At 35.6% G+C, this 22,472-nt stretch overlaps 1 protein-coding gene across 14 annotated transcripts in view; it reads left to right on the top strand.

Annotated features, from left to right (window-relative positions):
- UNC80 (unc-80 homolog, NALCN channel complex subunit) overlaps positions 1 to 22,472 on the top strand; it is a 228,521-nt gene that overhangs the window by 72,451 nt on the left and 133,598 nt on the right. For all 14 annotated transcript variants that reach the window (XM_055290458.2, XM_063645667.1, XM_055290465.2 and 11 more), the window contains one exon: positions 6,991 to 7,163. In XM_055290458.2, coding sequence (XP_055146433.1) covers positions 6,991 to 7,163 — 173 coding nt within the window. The remainder of the gene's footprint in view (positions 1 to 6,990; positions 7,164 to 22,472) is intronic.

Genomic DNA, 22,472 nt, shown 5'->3' on the forward strand with positions numbered 1-22,472 from the left:
ACATGCCTTTTACCACTGTCTATAGCTTCTCTTTTTGCAATTTGATTAAACAGACATTTATGGAAGCCTTACCTATGTTCCTCACTCCATGATGGGCACTGGGTTTTCAAAGAATAAGATCCAGCCTCTTCTGCTGTTCTATCTTTTATTAAAATCTGAGAACTTTACAAAACTTCCAGAGATCCTTTTATCCACCCACCTATCTACTTACAAATTCTGCTCAGTATATCCCTGACAGGTGGCCAGCCACCCTCTGCACACTTCCACTGAGGGGGAGTTTATAACTTTACAAAGCAACCTGTTCCAGAGCAAGACAGCCTTAATTATTAGAGAATTTTTCCTTACATTCTGAAGACATACTTATCCACAAATTTGCTTCATTTGTCCTAGTTATGACGTCTGTACCAAGATGCACACGCATACACATCACATACACTCACACACACATATCATGCAAGCTCCATATGTTATCCATTTCATGTTCTCTCTTTTGATCTCACTGCTGCTAGTTAAACATCTTTGATTACTTTTCCTTATATGGAAGTGTCTCTAGATCCATCACCATTCTGATTCCTTTTTATTATGTATTTTAGTTAGATGATATGCTTTTTTACAAAATGTGGAACTTAGGATGGAATGCAATATGCCATATTTAAAATTAATTAGTATAGTAGATAGTGTAACTATTAAGCTTGAGGACTACAGGAAGTATATGAACACAATTTAAAATTACATTTTCTATTTTCATATCACATAATTGGTTTGTATTGATTAATTTTTGCTAGCTTTTTTTCACATGGATGAATATCATGGTATACTTTAATATAGCCATTATTTGTTCTTCATTTCAAAAATGATGAAAATGTATTATTTCATTAACTTAGGAGGTAGTTAAGTCACTTCCCCAGGAAGGAAATTAAGAGACAGAATCCATAATTTTGAGGAGAATCCATTTTCAATCCTTTTACACTCTTTCCACTCCTCTTTGAGATCAAAATATAAATAAATAAGCAAATGAATGAATGAATGAGTGAATGAAAAGAGAATCAAAACTAAGTTGAACTCTGTCTTTTCTTCTTTGTACTATAAAGATCTGTCTGCAGAGACATGCACATTTCCCTATTCTCGTCCAAGTTGTTCATATTATTACTGAACAGGAAAAATGCAAAGATATAACTCTAAGAATACTTCTACTTGACTTTGATTAATTAATAATTTGTGGGTACAGATTTTTAGTGAGCCATACACTTAATTTTCTAGTGATCAGAGAACTTTCCCATATCACTACAGAAACATCATCAGAATTTACCAAAACATGCCTATGATATCCTTACAACTCTATCAAAAAGAACATGACTTAGTTCAGCATAATGAAGTTACAGTGATTCCTATGATTACTTCTCTCTTGAAAATGTTCCTATCTATTTAATTATCTCTTATAGAATTTGACTAGTGCAAACATCAAGTTTATTAGTCTCTGTGGTTTTAAGAATCTTCTAATAACCAGGACATTTGTCATTTTCAATCCTTTTACACTCTTTCCACTCCTCACGATATTTTGGAGACAATATGTCTCACGTTCAGACGTCAGTATTATAAAGAAATTTTCTTGTGCTTTTTTGAGAATGAAGTGTGGAGCTAAAGTGTGTTTCTCCAGGTATGTGTCATGCTAACTGGATGTCATTTGACTGGAGCTGCAATCACATCTTTAAGTTCTCTTTATGCACTAAAGTATAACTGAGGCTTAAACTCAAAGAATGTAGGGTCTCTCACATTTGGTGAATATTTCTTCTTGTTTCAAAATTCCTTCCTTCCTTCCTTCCTTCCTTCCTTCCTTCCTTCCTTCCTTCCTTCCTTCCTTCCTCTTCTCTCCTTTCTTTCTTTCTTTCTTTCTTTCTTTCTTTCTTTCTTTCTTTCTTTCTTTCTTTCTTTTTCTTTCTTTCTTTCTTTCTTTCTTTCTTTCTTTCTTTCTTTCTTTCTCTTTCTTTCACTCTCTCTCTTCTTTTTCTTTCTCTTTCTTTCTTTCTTTCTTTCTTTCTTTCTTTCTTTCTTTCTTTCTTTCTTTCTTTCTTTCTTTCTTCTTTTCTTTTCTTTTCTTTCCAAATCTCCTTCTCTTTCTTTCTTTCCTTTCTTCCTTCTTTCTTTCTGAGACAGGGTCTTCCCCTGTCACCCATGCTGGAGTGCAATGGTACAATCATAGTTCACTGCAGCCTCAAACTCCCAGGCTCAAATGATCCTCTTGCCTCAGCCTTGCAAGTAGCTAGGATTAGGGACATGCACCACTATGTCCCACTAAATTTGTTTTACATTTTTTGTAGAGATGGGCGGGGTGGATCTTGCTATGTTGCCCAGGCTTGTCTTGAACTGCTGGCCTCAAGTGATCCTCCTACTACAGCATCCCAAAGTGCTGGGATCACAGGCATGAACCACCATGCCTGCTCAAATATTTCTTCTTAAGTGAACTTTTTCTGTCTTCTATGAACTGAATGTGTATATCCCCAAAAAATTTGTCTTGAAGCTCTAATCCCCAAAGTGATAGTATTTAGAGGTGGAGGCTTTGGGAGGTGATTAGGTTTAGATAAGGTCATAAGGGGGGCACTTGTGATGGGATTTTAATGCCCTTATTAAAAAAAAAAAAAAAAAAAGGAGGAGACGTAAGGTCTCTCTGCGTGCATACACCAAGGAAAAGCCACGTGAGCACATAACCAGGAAGAGAGCCATCACCAAGAACCCGACCATGCGGACACCCTGATCTCAGACTTCCAGCCTTCAGAACTGTAAGAAATAAATGTTTGTTGTTTTAAGTCACCCAGTCTATGACATTTCATTGTAGCTGACCTGATTATGGCACTATACTTCTCCATTTGTAGATTTTTCTCCTTGGTGGAAAAGATAAAAGCATAATTGACTTGTTTACACTCTCCTTTTAATTCTCTTACATTCTCTTCTTATTCGTGTTCCAAACATGTTATCATTAGCATTTATTACAAACATTAGTTCATTCTGGACTTTGTGTTTTTCTTACCACAATTCCTATGGATTTTAGCCATTGCTTCGTATATTCTTTGTATTCCATTCACAGATTCAAAAGATCTGATATGGAATATTCATAGAGCCAGATTCTACAATGAGTTTGTGTCAACAATACCTGAAATGCAGTTTATTTTTGCATGTCTAGAAAACAAAGCCATAATATTTGAGATTGTTATCTGGAATATTTTATGTGCTTTAGGCTGGCAAGAGAATATAGCTTATATATCACTATTCTTTGCCTATGTTCTCTTGCTTTTTAAAAATTATAAAAAAGATATTCCTTTGGAATTGCTTGCAAAAAATAAGTATCTCCAGCTTAAACAACATTATCTGCTAATCTAAATACATTGTATTTTGCAACACCTACTGCCCTTAATTGTGCAAACATCATTCTATTTTTGAGCTTGCTTTTTTCCTTACTTCCTTTTCTGCTTCCTTCCTTTCTTTCCTTCTCTCCTTTCTTTCTCTTGATTTCTTTCTTGCTCTCTCCCTTTGTTCTTTCTTTTCTTCTTTCCCTTCTTTCTTTTTCTCTCTTTCCTTTGCAATCTAGGTGTATAAATGATTCGTACCCAACCATGATAGATGTGTTGTCTTTTCTCATCTAAATTATCTTAATTACAGAATTTCTTTGTTTCTTTCTTTAAAGTTGTTAAAGAGAACAAACATCAAACCTTCTTACCCTCAGTTTAAACGCAGTACTTTAACTTCACTGATTTGAGATGAAATGCCAATCGAATTTCTTTAAAATTTAAAAGTTATTCAATAAATAAAAACTGTATCTGGTGAACATGAAATAGAATTGAAATTACATTCAGAAATTAGCTTTTTCTTTTGTGTTTTCATATTCACTGAAATTATTTCATTTTAAAAATCATGTTGTCTCTATTTGAGGGAAGGTGTTTGATCAATTAAAACAATTTTTTTCAACTACTCAACACGTTTACTGCACATGTTCTATGTTCTCAGCTGTGCCATCAACACAATGGGAAATGCTGCTTAAGGAAATACTAGATTTTATGTCTGAAACTTTGTACCCGTAAGTGTATATGATAATGATTTGCCAATTAAAAATAATATTAAAAAACAAGCAGGATATTTTTATACATCCCTTCTTGGATTTAAAAGCTTATAAAAATGCATTCTACGTAAATAAAATTATAATTACACCTCAATATACACCTCAACATAAAAAATAAATATTAAACAAATGCAACTAAAATATACTGAGGCTAAAAAAGTAATCGTTATATCTAAGGAAGCCAAGAGGCATTCTTACATCCTAGTGTATTGCTATAAAAAATTGATTAAAAAATACATTTTGCAGCCAAATTACTTTTTGACATTTCTTTTAGTAGTACAATTTGGAATGCCAGCAGGATACAATTTTATCATCAGTTTATCATTAAAAATACAGGAGAAAACCCAAGAAATATAATATGTACAATGAGGAATTATTTCCTACATTAAGTTTTTCTAACATGATCACCACCTTCAGCAGAGTATAAAAGTCTGACCTTCTTCCATATAAACATTTGGTATTTTAGAGATTACATTGTGGCATAGTGGTAAGAGTGCCGGTTTGTGCACTCTCAGTAGATCTGGATTTAAATCTTGCCTTTATAACTGTCCATTGTATAAACAGATTGGGCTACTTAACCTGTTCCTTCACCTGTTCCTTCTCTCTTTCTCTGTCTCTTTCCACCACTCTCTCCTCACCAACAGACCCATACACCCCCAAAATACATTCTCTTTTAAAATAATTTAAAAAACGTATCTTATAGGGCTATGGCAAAAAATAAAGAAAATTAATTATAAAATATTTCATACAGTACTTGGGATATACTAAGTGCTCAAAAATAGTACCAAAAATATATCAAAAATATATTCTTATCTATTAATGCTATATAAATACAATGCTATATAAATACAATGGAAAATGTCCATTATAATTAGCTTTTATTAACAACATGATTCTTATGTCCTGTGCTTATAGGATTCTGCTGATCTTCTCACCTGTAATAAATATATATTATTCTGTGAAGCAAAGAATATAGGTTCTTGCTGTCAGTGAATGTTCTGATGACTTCTCTCTTCATTATTTTACTTACATCCCTTAACTGCATCATTTCTGAAATTCTCGCAATTAAAGTGGCACTTCTTTTAGAAATATTGAATACAATCCTTTTGAAATTGGTAATCTTGTCAAATAAAAATTGAAGAAATTTGTGAAATACATATTCTTAATGCTTCCTTAAATAAGATGATCTCAACTGTTCTTAATAAATTTGATAAATAAGAATAACTTCATTGATCATCTATCTGGTGTTATGTATTAATTCCATTACAAATTTTAGGCAGTTATTACCTAATGTATTTTAAATCTTAATTATAGCAACAAATAATAAAACAACTGGATTCACAAAATAAATCTTATTATTTGGGATGCCTCTTCAATTCAAAGTTTAAGGGACTGTTTATACTTTTTAACAGATGAGAATCCTTTGGTATACATATTAGTATACTTTATATACTATTAAAGGGGCATATATAAATGATTAATAAAGTGACATATAGTTATAAAAAATAACAGGAATTTACCTGTTCTAGTAGCTTTGGTAATGTCCAGTGAGGAAATAGAGTAGCATTTTGAAAGGGAGCTGCTTGAAAACAAAGCTCTCCTGGAATTGTTTGTTCGCCGTCTATAGCTTTTCTTCTTTGTATCATTTGAGATTTTGTCTTTTGAATTTTTTCCGCCATCAGATTCTTCTCATGGTAGTTCCTTTTGCATATGATAAAAAATATGCTATACTAACTGGAAAAAAAAACACTGAAGGTATTGAATTTTGAACTTTTGAATATGGAATATTTGCATCTGAAAAAGAAACATACCCATAAAGAATGAAATATAGGAAATTTCAATAATGATACTTTAATTATCTTCTGAGCCATTTTTGAGCTTATGAAAGTGTTCAAACATAGGCAAAAAGTAAAGAGAATGGTTCATTGGATCCAAAATATTCATCACACTTGCAAAAATAATTTAGAAATTGCCATATTTGCTTCATCTATCTTTCATGCTCTTTTAAATGTATTGTAAAACAAATCCCAGACATCATGTTATTTCATACTGACATACGTCAATATGACTGAGTCACTGTGAAAGTTGTAGACCAAGATTGATAATTATTTTTATGCCTTGCCATAATTTTTAAATCTGGTGGTAATAAAGTCTAAATGAATCTGTGTCCCAGGCTTAAACTGCTTCCAAAGGATGTGTTCCCTGATAGAGCAGGTTCCCGCATTTTTCCATTAGTGGATATAGTGGCTGACATCCTTGTGTGTCGTGCACTGTCATGGTAAACCCAGGCCCATAACTGTAAACACCCCCTTTTATCTACTATGAATGCAAATTGTTAGAGTGGTAACCCTAACTCTGGACCTCTGGTAGCCAGTGATTCTTTGCACTGTAACTGAGAAAAGGTTTTTCCTTTCACCACAGTGCTGTACCAATTTGTACAGCATGCTGTACACAGTGTACACATTATACACAATGCTGTACCAATGCTGTATCAATTTGTTGTAACACATCTGAAATTGCACAGTGATTGCAACTTCCATAAAAACAGAAGTTGTTGATTACAGGAAGAATAATTTTAAATACACCAAAAGCTCTTACTAGTATTCAAAAGAAGACCTGCAAGTAAAATGATCAAACACTGTATTTAAATATTTAGGTAAAATCTTGCATTTTCATATGTCACGTGTCACCAGATTCCCAAAAGTCAGGATGTGTTTAAATCAAACATTAGGGTGGAGAGCAAGGAAGTGGAGTGAAGGAGAAAGTTTTCTGGCCAACACTGTAGAAAACACTCTGTTATATCTTTGAAACTCTTTTTAAACCTGCGATCCTTTACATTCTCTCTCTTTCATTCCTCCACCATGGCACCACCCTTACAGGTTGCCACAGTTTTGATGATCATCTCTCTCCCAACCAAGATGGTGGAAAAAGCAAAAACGTGGTGAATCTTGGAGCAATCCGACAAGGCATGAAACGCTTCCAATTTCTGTTAAACTGCTGTGAGCCAGGGACAATTCCTGATGCCTCCATCCTAGCAGCTGCCTTGGATCTAGTAAGTTGGTGAAAGAATTTTCCCACCCTGCCCCCCATCCCAAGTAACACTATTAACAGAGGTAAGCATGATTCCCCAATTGCAATCCTCCTGTGTTTGTTTGTTTGTTTGCTTTTTCAGAATTAGTGATAAAAGGGGGAAGAAAGATGGTGAAAAAGGGAGAAAAATCTTAATTAATATGCCCTGGGAAATAGACTGTCTAAATATGTGAAGGCTCTGGAGTCAGACTGACTGAGTTAAAATCACTCTGACATTTACTACCTGAACCTCTGTAAAATGAGTGTAAGAGCAATAACAATACTATAGCTACCTCCCAGGGCTAGCATGAAAACTAAATGAGATATTAGATATAAGGCCCTCATCACAGTGCCTGAAATACAGGAACTACACAATAAAGTGGGCCATTATTACTATATTATTGGTCTTATGTCTGCCATGTATTAGTCCTTTAAACTCACCAAGCCTTCATTTCGTTATCCATCAATTGGAGGAAAAATATGAAGCAAGGATCAATTGAAATGAATTGCACAAACACTTTGAACATTGTATGGTATTATACACATGTAAAGGATTAAAGAGTATGAAGTGGATCTTGGTTAGAAAGTGTTTTTATCAGGTAAATTAGGCCCACATGTGAGTTTTGAACTCAGCCTCTCTATCTTTATTTATAAAGTCTTTATATGCTGCATAAACACTGGGTACAAAATACCAAGTAAACATCAGGAAAAAAAGTATTTTATTTTAACTTTTAAAAAAGACAAACTGAAATAGATTTTTATTAGAACAAAAAACTTTAAGCCTGCCAATAAATGATCCTTTTTTCAGGTTTTATGACACACGAATAAGTGACCAGTGGTCACTCATATTTTACCTTGGAAAATAATCCAAACCTTATAATGTAATTCATGAAATTTCTCTGTGACATTTGCAGCTTTTGCTCTAAGGATATTTAGTGACCAGCAAGGTATGTGGCTTCATTTAAGGCTGAAATATTAATACCACTTATAATCACCCAAAATGATTGCTTTCCATTATATAAGTTTTTTCAGTCAGTTTCTCATTATTGGGTAGTGACCTTTGAGAGTTTTTTAAAAATTGCAGCATGTTCAATGTGTATTGATACGTGCCATGGTGACTGTAAAATGTAGAATATCACAGGTCTCCAGGAGAGCTGAGGTTTGTGGCAATTAAACAGTCAAAGTACAGTGAGATGTCTGTCTAAAGCAGGAGAGCTTGACAAGGCAAGGAGCCAATCCCCTGTTTTCTAGGTGGGATAGTGGAAACTTAGCTGTCACTCTTTTGAGTCATGCATGGTTTGTCTTAATCACATCTTGCTCTGTTCCCAAAGGAGCAGATTAAAATAAATAAATGCAACAAATTCATTAGAAAAGAACAAACAAACACTTAAACAATGGAAAAGTATATGAACAGCCAGTCACCAAAAATACTAATAGTCAGTAAACTATACCTCATCTTACTTGAACTTAAGAAATGCTCTGTTAATTTACAAGTTAAAAAAAAAAGTAAAAGAAATACCTATTAAAATAGCCACAGATTCCTACTTTATAGCTCTCAGGTTGGCAATGATTTGAAAGTGCTGTTATGAGTGGAAAATATCAAACACCACATGCAGTGTCAGTAGTGGTGTAAGCAGCAGGATTTGATTAGAGAACAGAAGGAATTCTTGGACTAACTGGGTAATAATGAGAGCAGTGATAGTGAGTGGAGCACTCCTCAGTTCCTCCCTGAGTAGTAAGTAATTTTGGACTGTATATAGTCAGGGAGGGAGAGTAGCAGTTCTCTACATATCAAATACATCAAATGGAAAGGGTGGTGGTATTTAAAAGCCCAGAGTCAATGCGAGTTATAAGATACTCACCATATAATAATTAATTAACTCAGCAAATGTCTTTTGAAGGATTCCTATGTGCCAGGCATGGTTTTGTTAATGATAACACAACAAAACTCAACTGGAGGGCTGCACCTATTTTTCCCTTTTTCCAATGAAGATTGTGTTTATATAGTGATTTTTTTTCCAGATGTCTTAGTGTACAGCATTCTAAGGTTGATTAATGAATGATTAGTATTTATTGTATGCCCACCCTGTTGCCAAAGGAAAAAACTGAAGCTCAGAAAGACCGATTAATAGGCAGGGCTACAAAGTCAGCAAAGGATGGAGCCAGATTGGAACCTGAGTCTATCTTCCAAGCCCTTCTATTTTGTATTCTACCATACTGATTCTCTTATTAAAATATTATGTGAGACCATTTACTTTAAAGCATGCAATAATAATGAATTCCATATTTTATACCCAATAGCTTAAACGTGGTTAGGGAAGTGAAGGTGACAGAAGCTGGTTGATCTCATAAGTCTCAATGGTAAGAAAGAAAATGAAGGAGCGCTGGAGCTTATAAGCAGTGTCTTTTGAGCCATCAAATAAAGAGGCATTTTCTCATTAACCTACGTGTCCACTGACTGAGTAGCCTGCATCTGGAAGTAATGAGGTCTTTGTCACTAGACTGGATCCAGTGGGGGTGAATGTACAGGAGGATCAAGTAGTGTGTGGGTAGTAGGAGTTCCTTTCATACCTGACAGTCTTTGATTCAAGGTCAAGGTCAAGCTGTGTGTAGCGTACAGAGGTCAAAATTCCAGAGGTCAGAATCAATCAAGGGTTAAAGGAGCTCAGTAATTTCCATTGTGAGGCAAAAAGAGAGAGAGAATCTGGGTAGACATGATTGGTTGGATAAAAGGCATAGGTGATGATGGTGGTGGTGGTGGCTGGCAGAGGTGTTGGTAGAGAATAATAATCATAACATTTTCATTATGCTTGATCGTTTATAAAGCACCTTCACATTCATTGTCTTATTTGTTGGTATGAGAGCAAAAGGATTAAGCCAAGAGATGAACCCCAAATAAGGACACACTTACAATCAGTTTCTCAGCTATGGAAAGTGAAGGAACTAAAGGGGCTGGTGAATTCTGACAGACTGAGAGGAAGGTAATGCAGCTACATGTTGTATGTGCTTGAATCAAAGTAGCATTTGGTGTTTACCGTCATTTGTCCAGTTGTGATAACTGCAATTGTTCATATCTATTGATCTGGGTTAGGAGTTCCTCAGGGTTATGCTAACTTTCACTGATGTTTTCTGCCAAAGGTATTTTTAGCTTTTGTTTCCTCTGTATTTGGTTTCATCCAATATCTGATTCACCCACTTCCAATCTTTCAAGAATGCCTCAGTTTTTAAGTATATTTTATGTGTTTTTAAATGCATTGTGGTTTTATTTAGATATATGTATATAATATAAATAGATATAAATATAGAAATAAACATAGATGTAGCTATGCTAGGTAGATATGCAAATGAGGTACAGATGTGGATCTAGATATAGGCACAGATACAGATATATAGATAGATATAGATATACAGAGATAGATAGAGACAGAGTTATAGATTCCACCATTTCATCAAATAGAATTTGGTGGAGGAGGGGAAAAATAAATGTGCTCAATTCATCATCATATTTCAATCTTGTATTTTCTCCCACCTCTCTTTTATTGTTTTGCTTTGTTACATTTATTTTTAAGTGCAGCTTAAATACAATTTTTGCATTTTGACATAATTTTATATTAGAATAGTTTATGTCCTTAAATGTGATTTTTTTAAGACTGTAATTTTCTTCAGAATTAAAAAGAATTGTTAGATGAAAGAAATACTAGAAATGTCAGTGTTCAAAGTTTTGCTGATCTGTTTTTTTTTTGTTGGTTCTAAACAATCCTATTTTATTATTGCTGTGACCACTAAATGTAGGGATAATTGATTCAATTTTAAGTCCAGCACAGCTTTTCCTCACAATCTTTCTCTTTAGGGTTAATTTAGCAGATGCAACTGTAAGGCATTTTTTTTTGTTTTTTTTGAGACGGAGTCTCACTCTGTCGCCCAGGCTGGAGTGCAGTGGCGCAATCTCGGCTCACTGCAAGCTCCGCCTCCCGGGTTCACGCCATTCTCCTGCCTCAGCCTCCCGAGTAGCTGGGACTACGGGCGCCCGCCACTGCGCCCAGCTAATTTTTTGTATTTTTAGTAGCGACGGGATTTCACCATGGTCTCGATCTCCTGACCTCGTGATCCGCCCGCCTCGGCCTCCCAAAGTGCTGGCATTACAGACGTGAGCCACCGGGCCCGGCCTGGCATTTTTTAGAAGACATATTTTAGAAAGGATTCATTTCATCTCTAGGTTTATATAATCTACAAGTACAAAACTAAAAAGAAAATAAAAAAATTTAAACAGTTCAAGCAAAAGGTATGTCTACTTCCTATATTTTTCAAGTGAAATAGTCTATCTTTATTTATCTAGTTGAATTTGTAACATGCACAAGCAGTGATTTCTAATTTACTGGTAATTTATTAGCATGAATAACACTAATAATAATGCCAGTTTGCTTTAGGAACAATTCCGTAAGTATAAGACCCATCCATAGAATCATAGAATTCTCCCTAGTCTGTGGATGGAGGAAATCTAATGTTAAATTATTTAGCCTCATAAGTAGACAGCTTTAGAAGGAGTGCATATATAATTCTTTTTCAAAATAGGACACTTTCAAGAGTGAAAGAGTTATCATTAATTATGTGAGGAAAAGAGACATAAACCAGGACTCTCCTAGGAAAAGACCTTCAGTTACCGTAGGTATAATTCACACTTACCTCCAGGCTTATTGCATCAAATATAATTCATATTGGGGCTTAACATCACAAGATATTTAATGATCAATGCAAATTAAGTCCTTTCAATGAGACAGGAATGCATGAAAGAGGAAATACCTTATGATTCTCTTTTGAATCATAAGAAAATTAGAAATAATTTAGTAATAACAAAACTAAACTATCAAATTATCCTCTTAATGTAGTGGTAATGAATTTTTTAAAAAGATTCTAACTATGAAATGTAGCATAAAAAATGCTTGAATAGTATTTCATTGTTTTGTATGTGCTGCATTTTCTTTATTCATTCACCTATTGATGGATACTTGGGTTGAACCTATGTCTTGGCTATTGTGAATGGTGCTGCAATGGACATGAGAGTGCAGATTTTTAAAATGAATATACAGCAAAAGAAACTATCATCAGAATGAACAGACAATCTACCGAATGGGAGACATTTTTTGCAATCTATCCATATGACAAAAATCTAATATCCAGAATCTACAAGGAACTTAAACAAATTTACAAGAAAAAAAACATTAAAAAGTGGGCAAAGGATATGAATGAACCCTTCTCAAAAGAAAACATTTATGTGGCCAATAAACAAATGAAAAAAAGCTCAACATCACTGATCATCAGAGAAATACAAATCAAAACTACAATGAGATACCATCTCACACCAGTCAGAATGGTGATTATTAAAAAGTCAAGAAACGACAGATGCTGGTGAGGCTGTGGAGAAATAGGAATGCATTTACGTTGTTGGTGGGAATGCAAATTAGTTCAACTATTGTGGAAGACAGTGTGGTGATTCCTTAAAGACCTAGAACCAGAAATACCATTTGACCCAGCAATCCCATTACTGGGTATATACCCAAAGGACTATAAGTCATTCTACTATAAAAACACATGCACACGTATGTTTATTGCAGGACTATTTACAATAGCAAAGACATGAATCAACCCAAATGCCCATCAATAATAGACTGGATAAAGAAAATGTGGTACATATACAACATAGAATACTATGCAGCCATAAAAAGGAATGAGATCATGTCTTTTGCAGGGACTTGAATGGGGCTGAAAGCCATTAACCTCAGCAAACTAATGCAGGAACAGAAAACCAAACACCACATATTCTCACTTATAAGTGGGAGCTGAACAATGAGAACACGTGGACACGTGGACACGGGAACAACACACACTGGGACCTGTCAGTAGGGTTAGGGGGGCAGGGGAAGGGAGAGCATCAGGACAAATAGCTAATGCATGTTGGACTTAATACCTAGGTGATGAGTTGATAGGTACAGCAAACCACCATGGCACAAGTTTACCTAAGTAACAAACCTGCACATCCTGGACATGTACCCCAGAACTTATAAAATAAAATGAAACAAAATGAATATATATCATAAATACATAGAATTTAAAGAAAAAAAATCTAAAAGTCACATATCCATGACACAAAACATTTCCAGTTTCTGTGTTCCTTTACCTAATCACACACCTTTACCTCTGAGAAGACACTGCTCTTCTGAACTTTATCTTAATATCTTTCTTGTGCTTTATTTTACCACATTGGTATGTGTCTTTAGAGAATATATTATTTATTTTGTTTTGGTTTGTTTTGTCTGGTTTTGAAATTAACTTATAGGAAGTCATGCTATCCTTTTTCTTATTTGTTTAACATTATGTTTGAGTTCCTCCTTGTTGATGCGTTTAGTGTTAATATGTTAATGTTTACTCGTGAATGGTATTCGTTTGTTTGAACATGCCACAATTTATATGTCCACTCTATGTTAGGTGAACATTCTAATTTTTTTCAAAATTCTGGCTAATTTTAGCAATGCCTTTATTAATATTTTTGTGTATGGGTCTCGATTCATATATAGTTTCCTAAATAAAACTCTGAGTAAAATTATTGAGTTACAATTTTACTATATGATACCAAATTGTATTTCAGAGTAGTTGCAAAAATTCCAAATAAGTGCCAACGGTATAATGAAAACTCCTGTTTCTCTATGTTCTTGCCAACACTGTATTATCCAATATTTTTATTTTTAACAATGTGGTGCTTTAAAGTAATAACCTTTAATCTCTATTTTAACCTAAAGTTTAAGAAGTCTTGTCATCAGTTTATTTACTATTTCTGTTTCTGCTTTGGTAAAATATTTCATTTGTGTCTTTTGTTCATTCTCTTATTGGAAGATTATCTTTCATTTCTAATTTTTAAAAGATTATAGGTGATGTCAATATTAATCTTTTTTCTGCTCTTTACATTGCATCATCTCCCAGTGTTCAGCTTGTTTTCTTCTTCAATTTTTTTCATATATTTTAATTAAGAGATTTTAATTTAATATAATTCATAAAAATTATCCTTCATAGCTAGCACTTCTGTCTTGAAATTCCAAAGTAGCAAAGACATTCTTATATTTTTCTCTAAAAGTATTAAAGATTAACTTTCACAATTAAGTCTTCATGTTTTATGTGAATAGTATAGGATAGGAATTCATTTTCTTTATGTTCTTTCATTCCTGTGGAAAAATAATTATCCTAGCACAATATATTGACTAGTTAATGCATTCTTCTCAGATGTGCATTTCCATCTTAATCAAATGTCAGGTGTCCTTACAAGCATGATGTAATTCTGGGTTTTGGTTTTTTTGTTTATTTGTTTTTTGTTTGTTTGTTTGTTTTTGAGATGGAGCCTTGCTCTGTTGCCCAGGCTAGAGTGCAGTGGCGTCATCTCAGGTCACTGCAACCTCCACCTCCCAGGTTCCAGTAATTCTTCTGTCTCAGCCTCCCAAGTAGCTGGGACTACAGGCACCTGCCACCACGCCCGGCTAAGTTTTGTATTTTTAGTAGAGACGGGGTTTCACCATATTGGTCAGGCTGATCTAGAACTCCTGACCTTAGGTGATCCACCCACCTTGGCCTCCCAAAGTGCTGGGATTACAGGTGTAAGCCACCATGCCTGTCCTGGGTTTTGTTTTATTCCATTTCCTATGTATCCTGAGTCAACCTACTCTGTATTAATAGTTAGAACTTTAAACATCACGTAGGCTAGTCGAGGCTCTTCGTTCTTCCACATGAAACTTTATAGTTAGCTTATCAGAGTCCATGAAAAATCATTTGATTTATTCTTGTAATTGCATTGAGTCCACGGATATATTTAGAGATTATTGAAATTCAGATCTGAATTGATTATTCAAAAGTTCTATTTCTTCCTGAGACAGTTTAAGTAATTTTAATTTTTTCAGTAGTTTATCAATTTAATCTATATTTTAAGGTTTGTTGGCATAAAATTGATTAGAATACATTCTTATTCTAATCCTTGCAGTATCTGTAGTTACCTATTTTTATTTCTAAAATTGTTTCCAGTTTTTTAACTAGATGTACCAGTCATTTGTCTATTTCATTTTTTAAATCTTTCTATTGTATGTTTGTTCTCTGATTTATTAATGCTTGCTCTTATTTTTATTATTTTCTCTCATGCTTTGGGCTAATTGCATTATTCTTAAATTGATTACTTTGTTCATTGATATTCTTTTCTCTGTTGTAAACTAAGAACTTAGCTATTAATTTTCCTCTAAGTACTACTTTAACTACATACCATAAATTTTGATAAGCAGTATTTTTGTTTAATTTACTTTTAAGTACTTTCTAATTTCTTTAACTATTTTCTTTTTGACTCATAGGTATCTCGATATGTGTGTGTTTTAATTTATAAAATCCAGGGTTTTGTTAAAAATCTATTTGTGTTATTAATTTCTAAGTTACTTATTCTTTAGAATTAATTTAGACTTTCTTTATGACCTAAAATATTATCAGTTTTTATAAATGTTCCATGTGTTGTTGAAAAGAATTTGTATTCGCCAGTTGTAGAACACAGTGATTGATATACATATGATCAAACTCATTAATTGGGTTATTTGAATCTATGTTCTGATTGTTTTCTCACTGTTTGATCTATCAATTACTGTTAGTTGTGTTGAAATCCCTCACAATGACAAATACGTTCATTTGTATTTACAGTGATGACATTTTTTGTTTTATTTATTTGGAAGCAAATAGGTTTAGAAATATTACAATTTCTAATGATTTGAACCATTTATTACTATCAAATGGCACGTTGATTTTTAGTAATACTTTCTACCTTAAAATACGTTTTTCTACAAGGCTAATATAGCTACAACAATGTCATTAGGTTAGTATTGGCCGGGCATGTCTTTTTGCCAATCCTTTACTTTCAACTTTTCTATTTGTTTGTTACTTAGGTGTATGTCTTATTAAAAGCATGTATTTGGGCCGGGCATGGTGGCTCACACCTGTAATCACAGCACTTTGGGAGGCCAAGGTGGGTGGATCACTTGAGGTCAGGAGTTCAAGACCAGCCTGGCCAACATAGCAAAAACCTGTCTCTACTAAAAATACAAAAATTAGCCATGCCTGTAATCCCAGCTTGTTGGGAGGCAGAGGCACAAGAATAGCTTGAACCCAGGAAACAGAGGTCGCAGTGAGCCCAGATCACACAACTGTACTCTAGTCTGGGCCACAGAATGAAACCCTGTTTCCAAAAAAAAGAAAGAAAAAAGGTTTATATTTAATTTTTTTCATCATTTAAACAGCTTTTTTCTAGAAAATTTAGTCTATTTGTACAGATTGTGATTACTGACATATTTAGATTCACTTCTGTCATTTTTGCTTATTTATTACACTTTTTATTATTTCATTGTGTGTGTGTGTGTGTGTGTGTGTTTCAATTTCATGCCTCCTTTTAGATTGTGTTTAGGGTTTATTTCTCTTGCTTTGGTATAATTTCACATTGTGAAAGTTATTTTCCTTTACTAGTTTGTAGATTATTATATTCACTTTATGTTTCTAGAAATCACATACATATTTAACTAAAAGTCTAAAATCGATGAATTTTTTTTAAATTTTTTTCTAAAAAAAAAAGGATACATGTGCAGAATGTACAGGTTTGTTACATAGGTATATGTGTGCCATGGTGGTTTGCTGCACAGATTGACTCATTCTCTAAGTTTCCTCTCCTCACTCTCTATACCCCAGCAGGCCCTGGTGTGTGCTGCTTACCTCTCTGTGCCCATGTGTCCTCATTGTTCAACTCCCACTTATGAGTGAGAACATGCAGTGTTGGAGTACCTGTTCCTGTGTTAGTTAGCTGAGGATGATGGCTGCCAGCTTCATCCATATCCCTGCAAAGGACATTATGTCACTTTTCATGGCTACATGCTGTTCCATGGTGTATATGTACCACCTTTTCTTTATCAAGTCTGTCAGTGATGGGCATTTAGGTTGGTTCCATGTCTTTGCTATTGTAAAAAGTGCTGCAATACATATACGTGTGCATGTGTCTTTATAGTAGAATGATTTATATTCCTTTGGGTATACCCAGTAATGTGAATCCTGGGTCAAATGATATTTCTAGTTCTAGATCCTTGAGGAATCACCATACTGTCTTCCACAATGGTTAAACTAATTTACATTCCCATTGACAGTGTCAAAGTGTTCCTATTTCTCCACAGCCTCGCCAGCATCTATTGTTTCCTGACTTTTTAATAATCTCCACTCTGACCAGCATGAGATGGTATCTCACTGTGGTTCCGATTTGCATTTCTCTGATGATCAGTGATGTTGACCTTTTTTTCATGTTTGTTGGCTGCATAATGTCTCCTTTTGAGAAGTGTCTGTTCATATCCTTTTCTCAGTTTTCGATGGGGTTGTTTTTTTTTCCTGTAAATTTGTTTAAGTTCCTTGTAAATTCTGGAAATTAGACCTTTGTCAAATGGGTAGATTGCAAAAATTTTCTCCCATTCTGTAGGTGGCTTGTTCACTCTGATGATAGTTTCTCTTGCTGTGTAGAAGCTCTTTAGTTTAATTAGATCCCATTTGTCAATTTTTGCTTTTGTTGCAATTGCTTCTGGCATTTTTGTCATGAAGTACTTTTTTGTCATGAAGCCTGTGTCCTGAATGGTATTGCCTAGGTTTTCTTCTAGGATTTTTATGGTTTGGGGTTTTACATTTAAGTCTTTAATCCGTCTTGAGTTAATTTTTATATAAGGTGTAAGGGAGGGGTCCAGTTTCAGTTTTCTGCATATGGCTAGCCAGTATTCCCAGCACCATTTACTGAATAGGAAATCCTTTCCCCATCTCTTGTTTTTGGCAGGTTTGTTGAAGATTAGATGGTTGTAGATGTGTGGTGTTATTTCCAAGGTCTCTGTTCTGCTCCATTGGTCTATAAGTCTGTTTTAGTACCAGTACCATGCTATTTTGGTTATTGTAGCCTTGTTTGAAGTCAGTGAGCATTGTAGTTTGAAGTCAGGTAGCATGATGCCTCCAGCTTTGTTCTTTTTGCTTAGGATTGTCTTGGCTATATGGGGTCTCCTTTGATTCCACATAAAATTTAGAATAGTTTTTTCTAATTCTATGAAGAATGTCAATGGTTATTTGATGGGAATAGCATTGAATCTATAAATTACTTTGGGCAGTATGGCCATTTTCATGACATTGATTTTTCTTATCCATGAGGATAGAATGTTTTCCATTTGTTTGTGTCCTCTCTTATTTCCTTGAGCAGTGGTTTGTAGTTCTTCTTGAAGAGGTTCTTCACATCCCTTATTAGCTGTATTCCTATGAATTTTACTCTCTTTGTAGCGATTGTGAATGGGAGTTCATTCATGATTTGGCTCTCTGCTTGTCTATCATTGCTGTAAAAGAATGTTTGTGATTTTTGCACATTGATTTTCTATCCTGAGACTTTGCTGAAATAACTTATCAGTTTAAGGAGTTTTGGTGCTGAGTCGATGGTGTTTTCTACATATAAAATCATGTCCTCTGCAAACAAAGGCAAGTTGACTTCCTCTTTTCCTATTTTAATACCCCTTATTTCTTTCTTTGCCTGATTGCCCTGGCCAGAACTTCCAATACTATGTTGACTAGGAGTGGTGAGAGAGGGCATCCCTGTCTTGTACTGGTTTTCAAAGGGAACACTTCCAGCTTTTGCCCATTCAATATGATATTGGCTTTGGGTTTGTCATTGATAGCTCTTATTATTTTGAGATATGTTCCATCAATACCTAGTTTATTGAGAGTTTTTAACATAAAGGGATGATGAATTTTATCAAAGGCCTTTCTGCACCTATTGAGATAATCATGTGGTTTTGGTCTTTGGTTCTGTTTATGTGATGGATTACGTTTATTGATTTGCATATGTTTAACCAGTCTTGCATGCCGGGGATGAAGCAGACTTGATCGTGATGGATAAGTTTTTTGATGTGCTGCTGGATTTGGTTTGCCAGTATTTTATTGAGGATTTTTGCACAGATATTCATCAGGCACATTCTTTTTATATTGTGTCTCTTCCAGGTTTTGGTATCAGGATGATGCTGGCTTCATAAAATGAGTTAGGGAGAAGTCCCTCCTTGTCAATTGTTTGGAATAGTTTCAGAAGAAATGGTACCAGCTCCTCTTTATATTTCTGGTAGAATTCAGCTGTGAGTCCAACTGGTCCTGGGCTTTTTTTGGTTGGTATGCTATTAATACTGCTGCAATTTCAGAACTTGTTATTGTTCTATACAGGGATTCAACTTCTTCGTGGTTTAGTCTTGGGAGGGCATATGCGTCCAGGAATGTATCTGTTTCTTCTAGATTTTCTAGTTTATTTGCATAGAGAGGTTTATAGTATTCTCTGATAGTAGTTTGTATTTCTGTGGGGTCAGTAGAGATATCCCCTTTATCATTTTTTATTGTGTCTATTTGATTCTTCTCCCTCTTCTTCTTTATTAATCTAGCTAGTGGTCTATTTTGCTTATTTTTTCAAAATACCAGCTCCTGGATTCATTGATTTTTTTGGAGCATTTTTCGTGTCTTTATCTCCTTCAGTTCTTCTCTGATCTTACTTATTGCTTGTCTTCTGCTAGCTTTTGGTTTAGTTTATTCTTGCCTCTCTAGCTCTTTTAATTGTGATGTTAGGATGTCGATTTGAGATCTTCCTAGCTTTCTGAGGTGGGCATTTAGTGCTATAAATTTCCATCTTAACACTGCTTTAGCTGTGTCCCAGATATTCTGGTACATTGTCTCTTCATTCTCGTTGGTTTCAAATAACTTCTTGCTATGCAGTGCTGAGAAGAATGTATGTTCTATTGATTTGGGATGGAGAGTTCTGTAGATGTCTATTAGGTCTGCTTGGTCCAGAGCTGAGTTCAGGTCCTGAATATCCTTGTTAATTTTCTGTCTCATTGATCTGTCTAGTATTGACATGGGGTGTTAAAGTCTCCCACTATTATTGTTTGAGAGTTTAGTCTCTGTAGATCTCTAAGAACTTGCTTTATGAATCTGAGTGCTCTTGTATTGGGGGCATATACATTTAGGATAGTTAGCTCTTCTTGTTGAAATTGTTCCGTTTACCATTACGTAATGCCCTTCTTTATCTTTTTTGATCTTTGTTGGTTTAAAGTCTGTTTTGTCAGAAACTAGGATTGCAACCTCTGCTTTTTTTTTGCTTTCCATTTGTTTGGTAAATTTTCCACCATCTCTTTATTTTGAGCCTATGTGTGTCTTTGCATGTGAGATGGGTCTCCTGAATACAGGACACTGATGGGTTTTGGCTTTTTATTCAGTTTGCCAGTCTGTGTCTTTTAATTGGGGCCTTTAGCCCATTTACATTTAAGGTTAGTTATTGTTATTTGTGAATTTTATCCTCTCATCATGCTGTTATTTGGTTTATTTGGACACTAGTTGATGCAGTTTCTTCATAGTGTCATTGGTCTTTATATTTTGGTGTGTTTTTGCAGTGGCTGGTACCAGCTTTTCCTTTCCATATTTAGTGCTTCTTTCAGGAGCTCTTGCAGGGCAGGCCTGGTGGTAATGAAATTCCTCAGCATTTGCTTGTCTGGAAAGGATTTTATTTCTCCTTTGCTTATAAAGCTTCATTTGGCTGGATATGAAATTCTGGGTTGAAAATTCTTTTTCTTAAGAATGTTGAATATGGCCCCCAATCTCTTCCGGCTTGTAGAGTTTCTGCTGAGAGGCCTGCTGTTAGTCTGATGGGCTTCCCTTTGTAGGTGACCTGGCCTTTCACTCTGGCTGCCCTTAACAGTTTTTCCTTCATTTCCACCTTGGAGAATCTGATGATTATGTGTCTTGGGGTTGATCTTCTCATGGAATATCTTAATGGTGTTCTCTGTATTTCCTGAATTTGCATGTTGGCCTGTCTTGCTAGGTTGGGGAAGTTCTCCCGGATAATATCCGGAAGTGTGTTTTCCAGCTTGTTTCCATTCTTCTCATCTCCTTCTGGTACTCCAGTCAATCGTAGGTTCAGTCTTTTTGTGAAGTCCCGTATGTCTTGGAGGCTTTGTTCATTCCTTTTCATTCTTTTTTCTGTAGTTTTGCCTGCCTTCCTTATTTCAGCAAGGTGGTCTTCAAACTTTGATATCCCTTCTTCTGCTTGGTCGATTCAGCTATTGATACTTGTGTGTACTTCACGAAGTTCTCATGCTGTGTTTTTCAGCTCCATCAAGTAATTTATGTTCCTCTCTAAACTGGTTATTCTAGTTAGCAATTCCTCTAACCTTTTATCAAGGTTCTCAGCTTCTTTTCATTCCATTATAACATGCTCCTTTAGCTCAGTGTAGTTTTCTATTACCCATCTTCTGAAGCCTACTTCTGTCAATTTGTCCATGTGATCTCAGTCCAGTTCTGTGCCCTTGATGGAGAGACGCTGCGATCATTTGGAGGAGAAGAGGCACCCTGACATTTTGGGTCTTCAGCATTTTTTCGTTGATTCTTTCTCATCTTCGTGAGTTTGTCTAGTTTCGGTCTTTGAGGCTGCTGACCCTTGGATGGGGCTTTTGTGGGGGCTTTTGTGTTGTTGATGATGATGCTGTTGTTGTTGCCTTCTGCTTGTTTATTTTTATTTCAGTGGTCAGGTTCCTGCACTGTAGAGCTGCTGCAGTTTGCTGGGGGTTCACTTCAGGCCCTATTCATCTGATTCGCTCCTGTGCCTGGAGATGTCACTCAAGGAGGCTGGAGAGCAGCAAAGATGGGTGTCTGCTCCTTCTTCTGGGACCTCTGACCTCGAGGGGCACCAACCTAAATGCCAATAGGATTGCCCCTTTGTAGGGTGTCTGACAACCCCTCTTGGAGGGTTTCACCTAGTTGGGTGGCAAGAGGAACAGGACCCATTTAATGAAGCACTTTGTCCTTTGGTGGAGGGGGTGTGCCTCGCTGTGGGGAAACCCACTCGTCTGGGCTGCCCGGATTCCTCAGCTACCTCAGAGATTCCTCAAAGGAAAGGCTAAGTCTGCTGGCCCGAAGAAGAGACTGAGGCCACCCCTTCCCCAGGGTCTCAGGCCCAGGGGCATCCAGATTCTGTTCCTGAGCCTCTGGCTGGAGTTATTGGAGTTCCTGTAGGGAAACCCCACCCCATGAGAAAAGAGGGGTCAGGGTCAGTCCTGAAGAGGCACTCTGGCCGCAGACTGCCACAGCCGGTGTGTTGGGCTGTGGGGGACATGTCTTGGGACCAAGCCGTGCAGCTTCCCTGGCACCAACAGGGGAAAAGCACAGCCTTGGGCTGTAGAGATGGGTGCCACCC

This window comes from Symphalangus syndactylus, chromosome 8 (genome assembly GCF_028878055.3).
Source record: "Symphalangus syndactylus isolate Jambi chromosome 8, NHGRI_mSymSyn1-v2.1_pri, whole genome shotgun sequence".
NCBI classification, from domain to species: Eukaryota; Metazoa; Chordata; class Mammalia; order Primates; family Hylobatidae; genus Symphalangus; species Symphalangus syndactylus.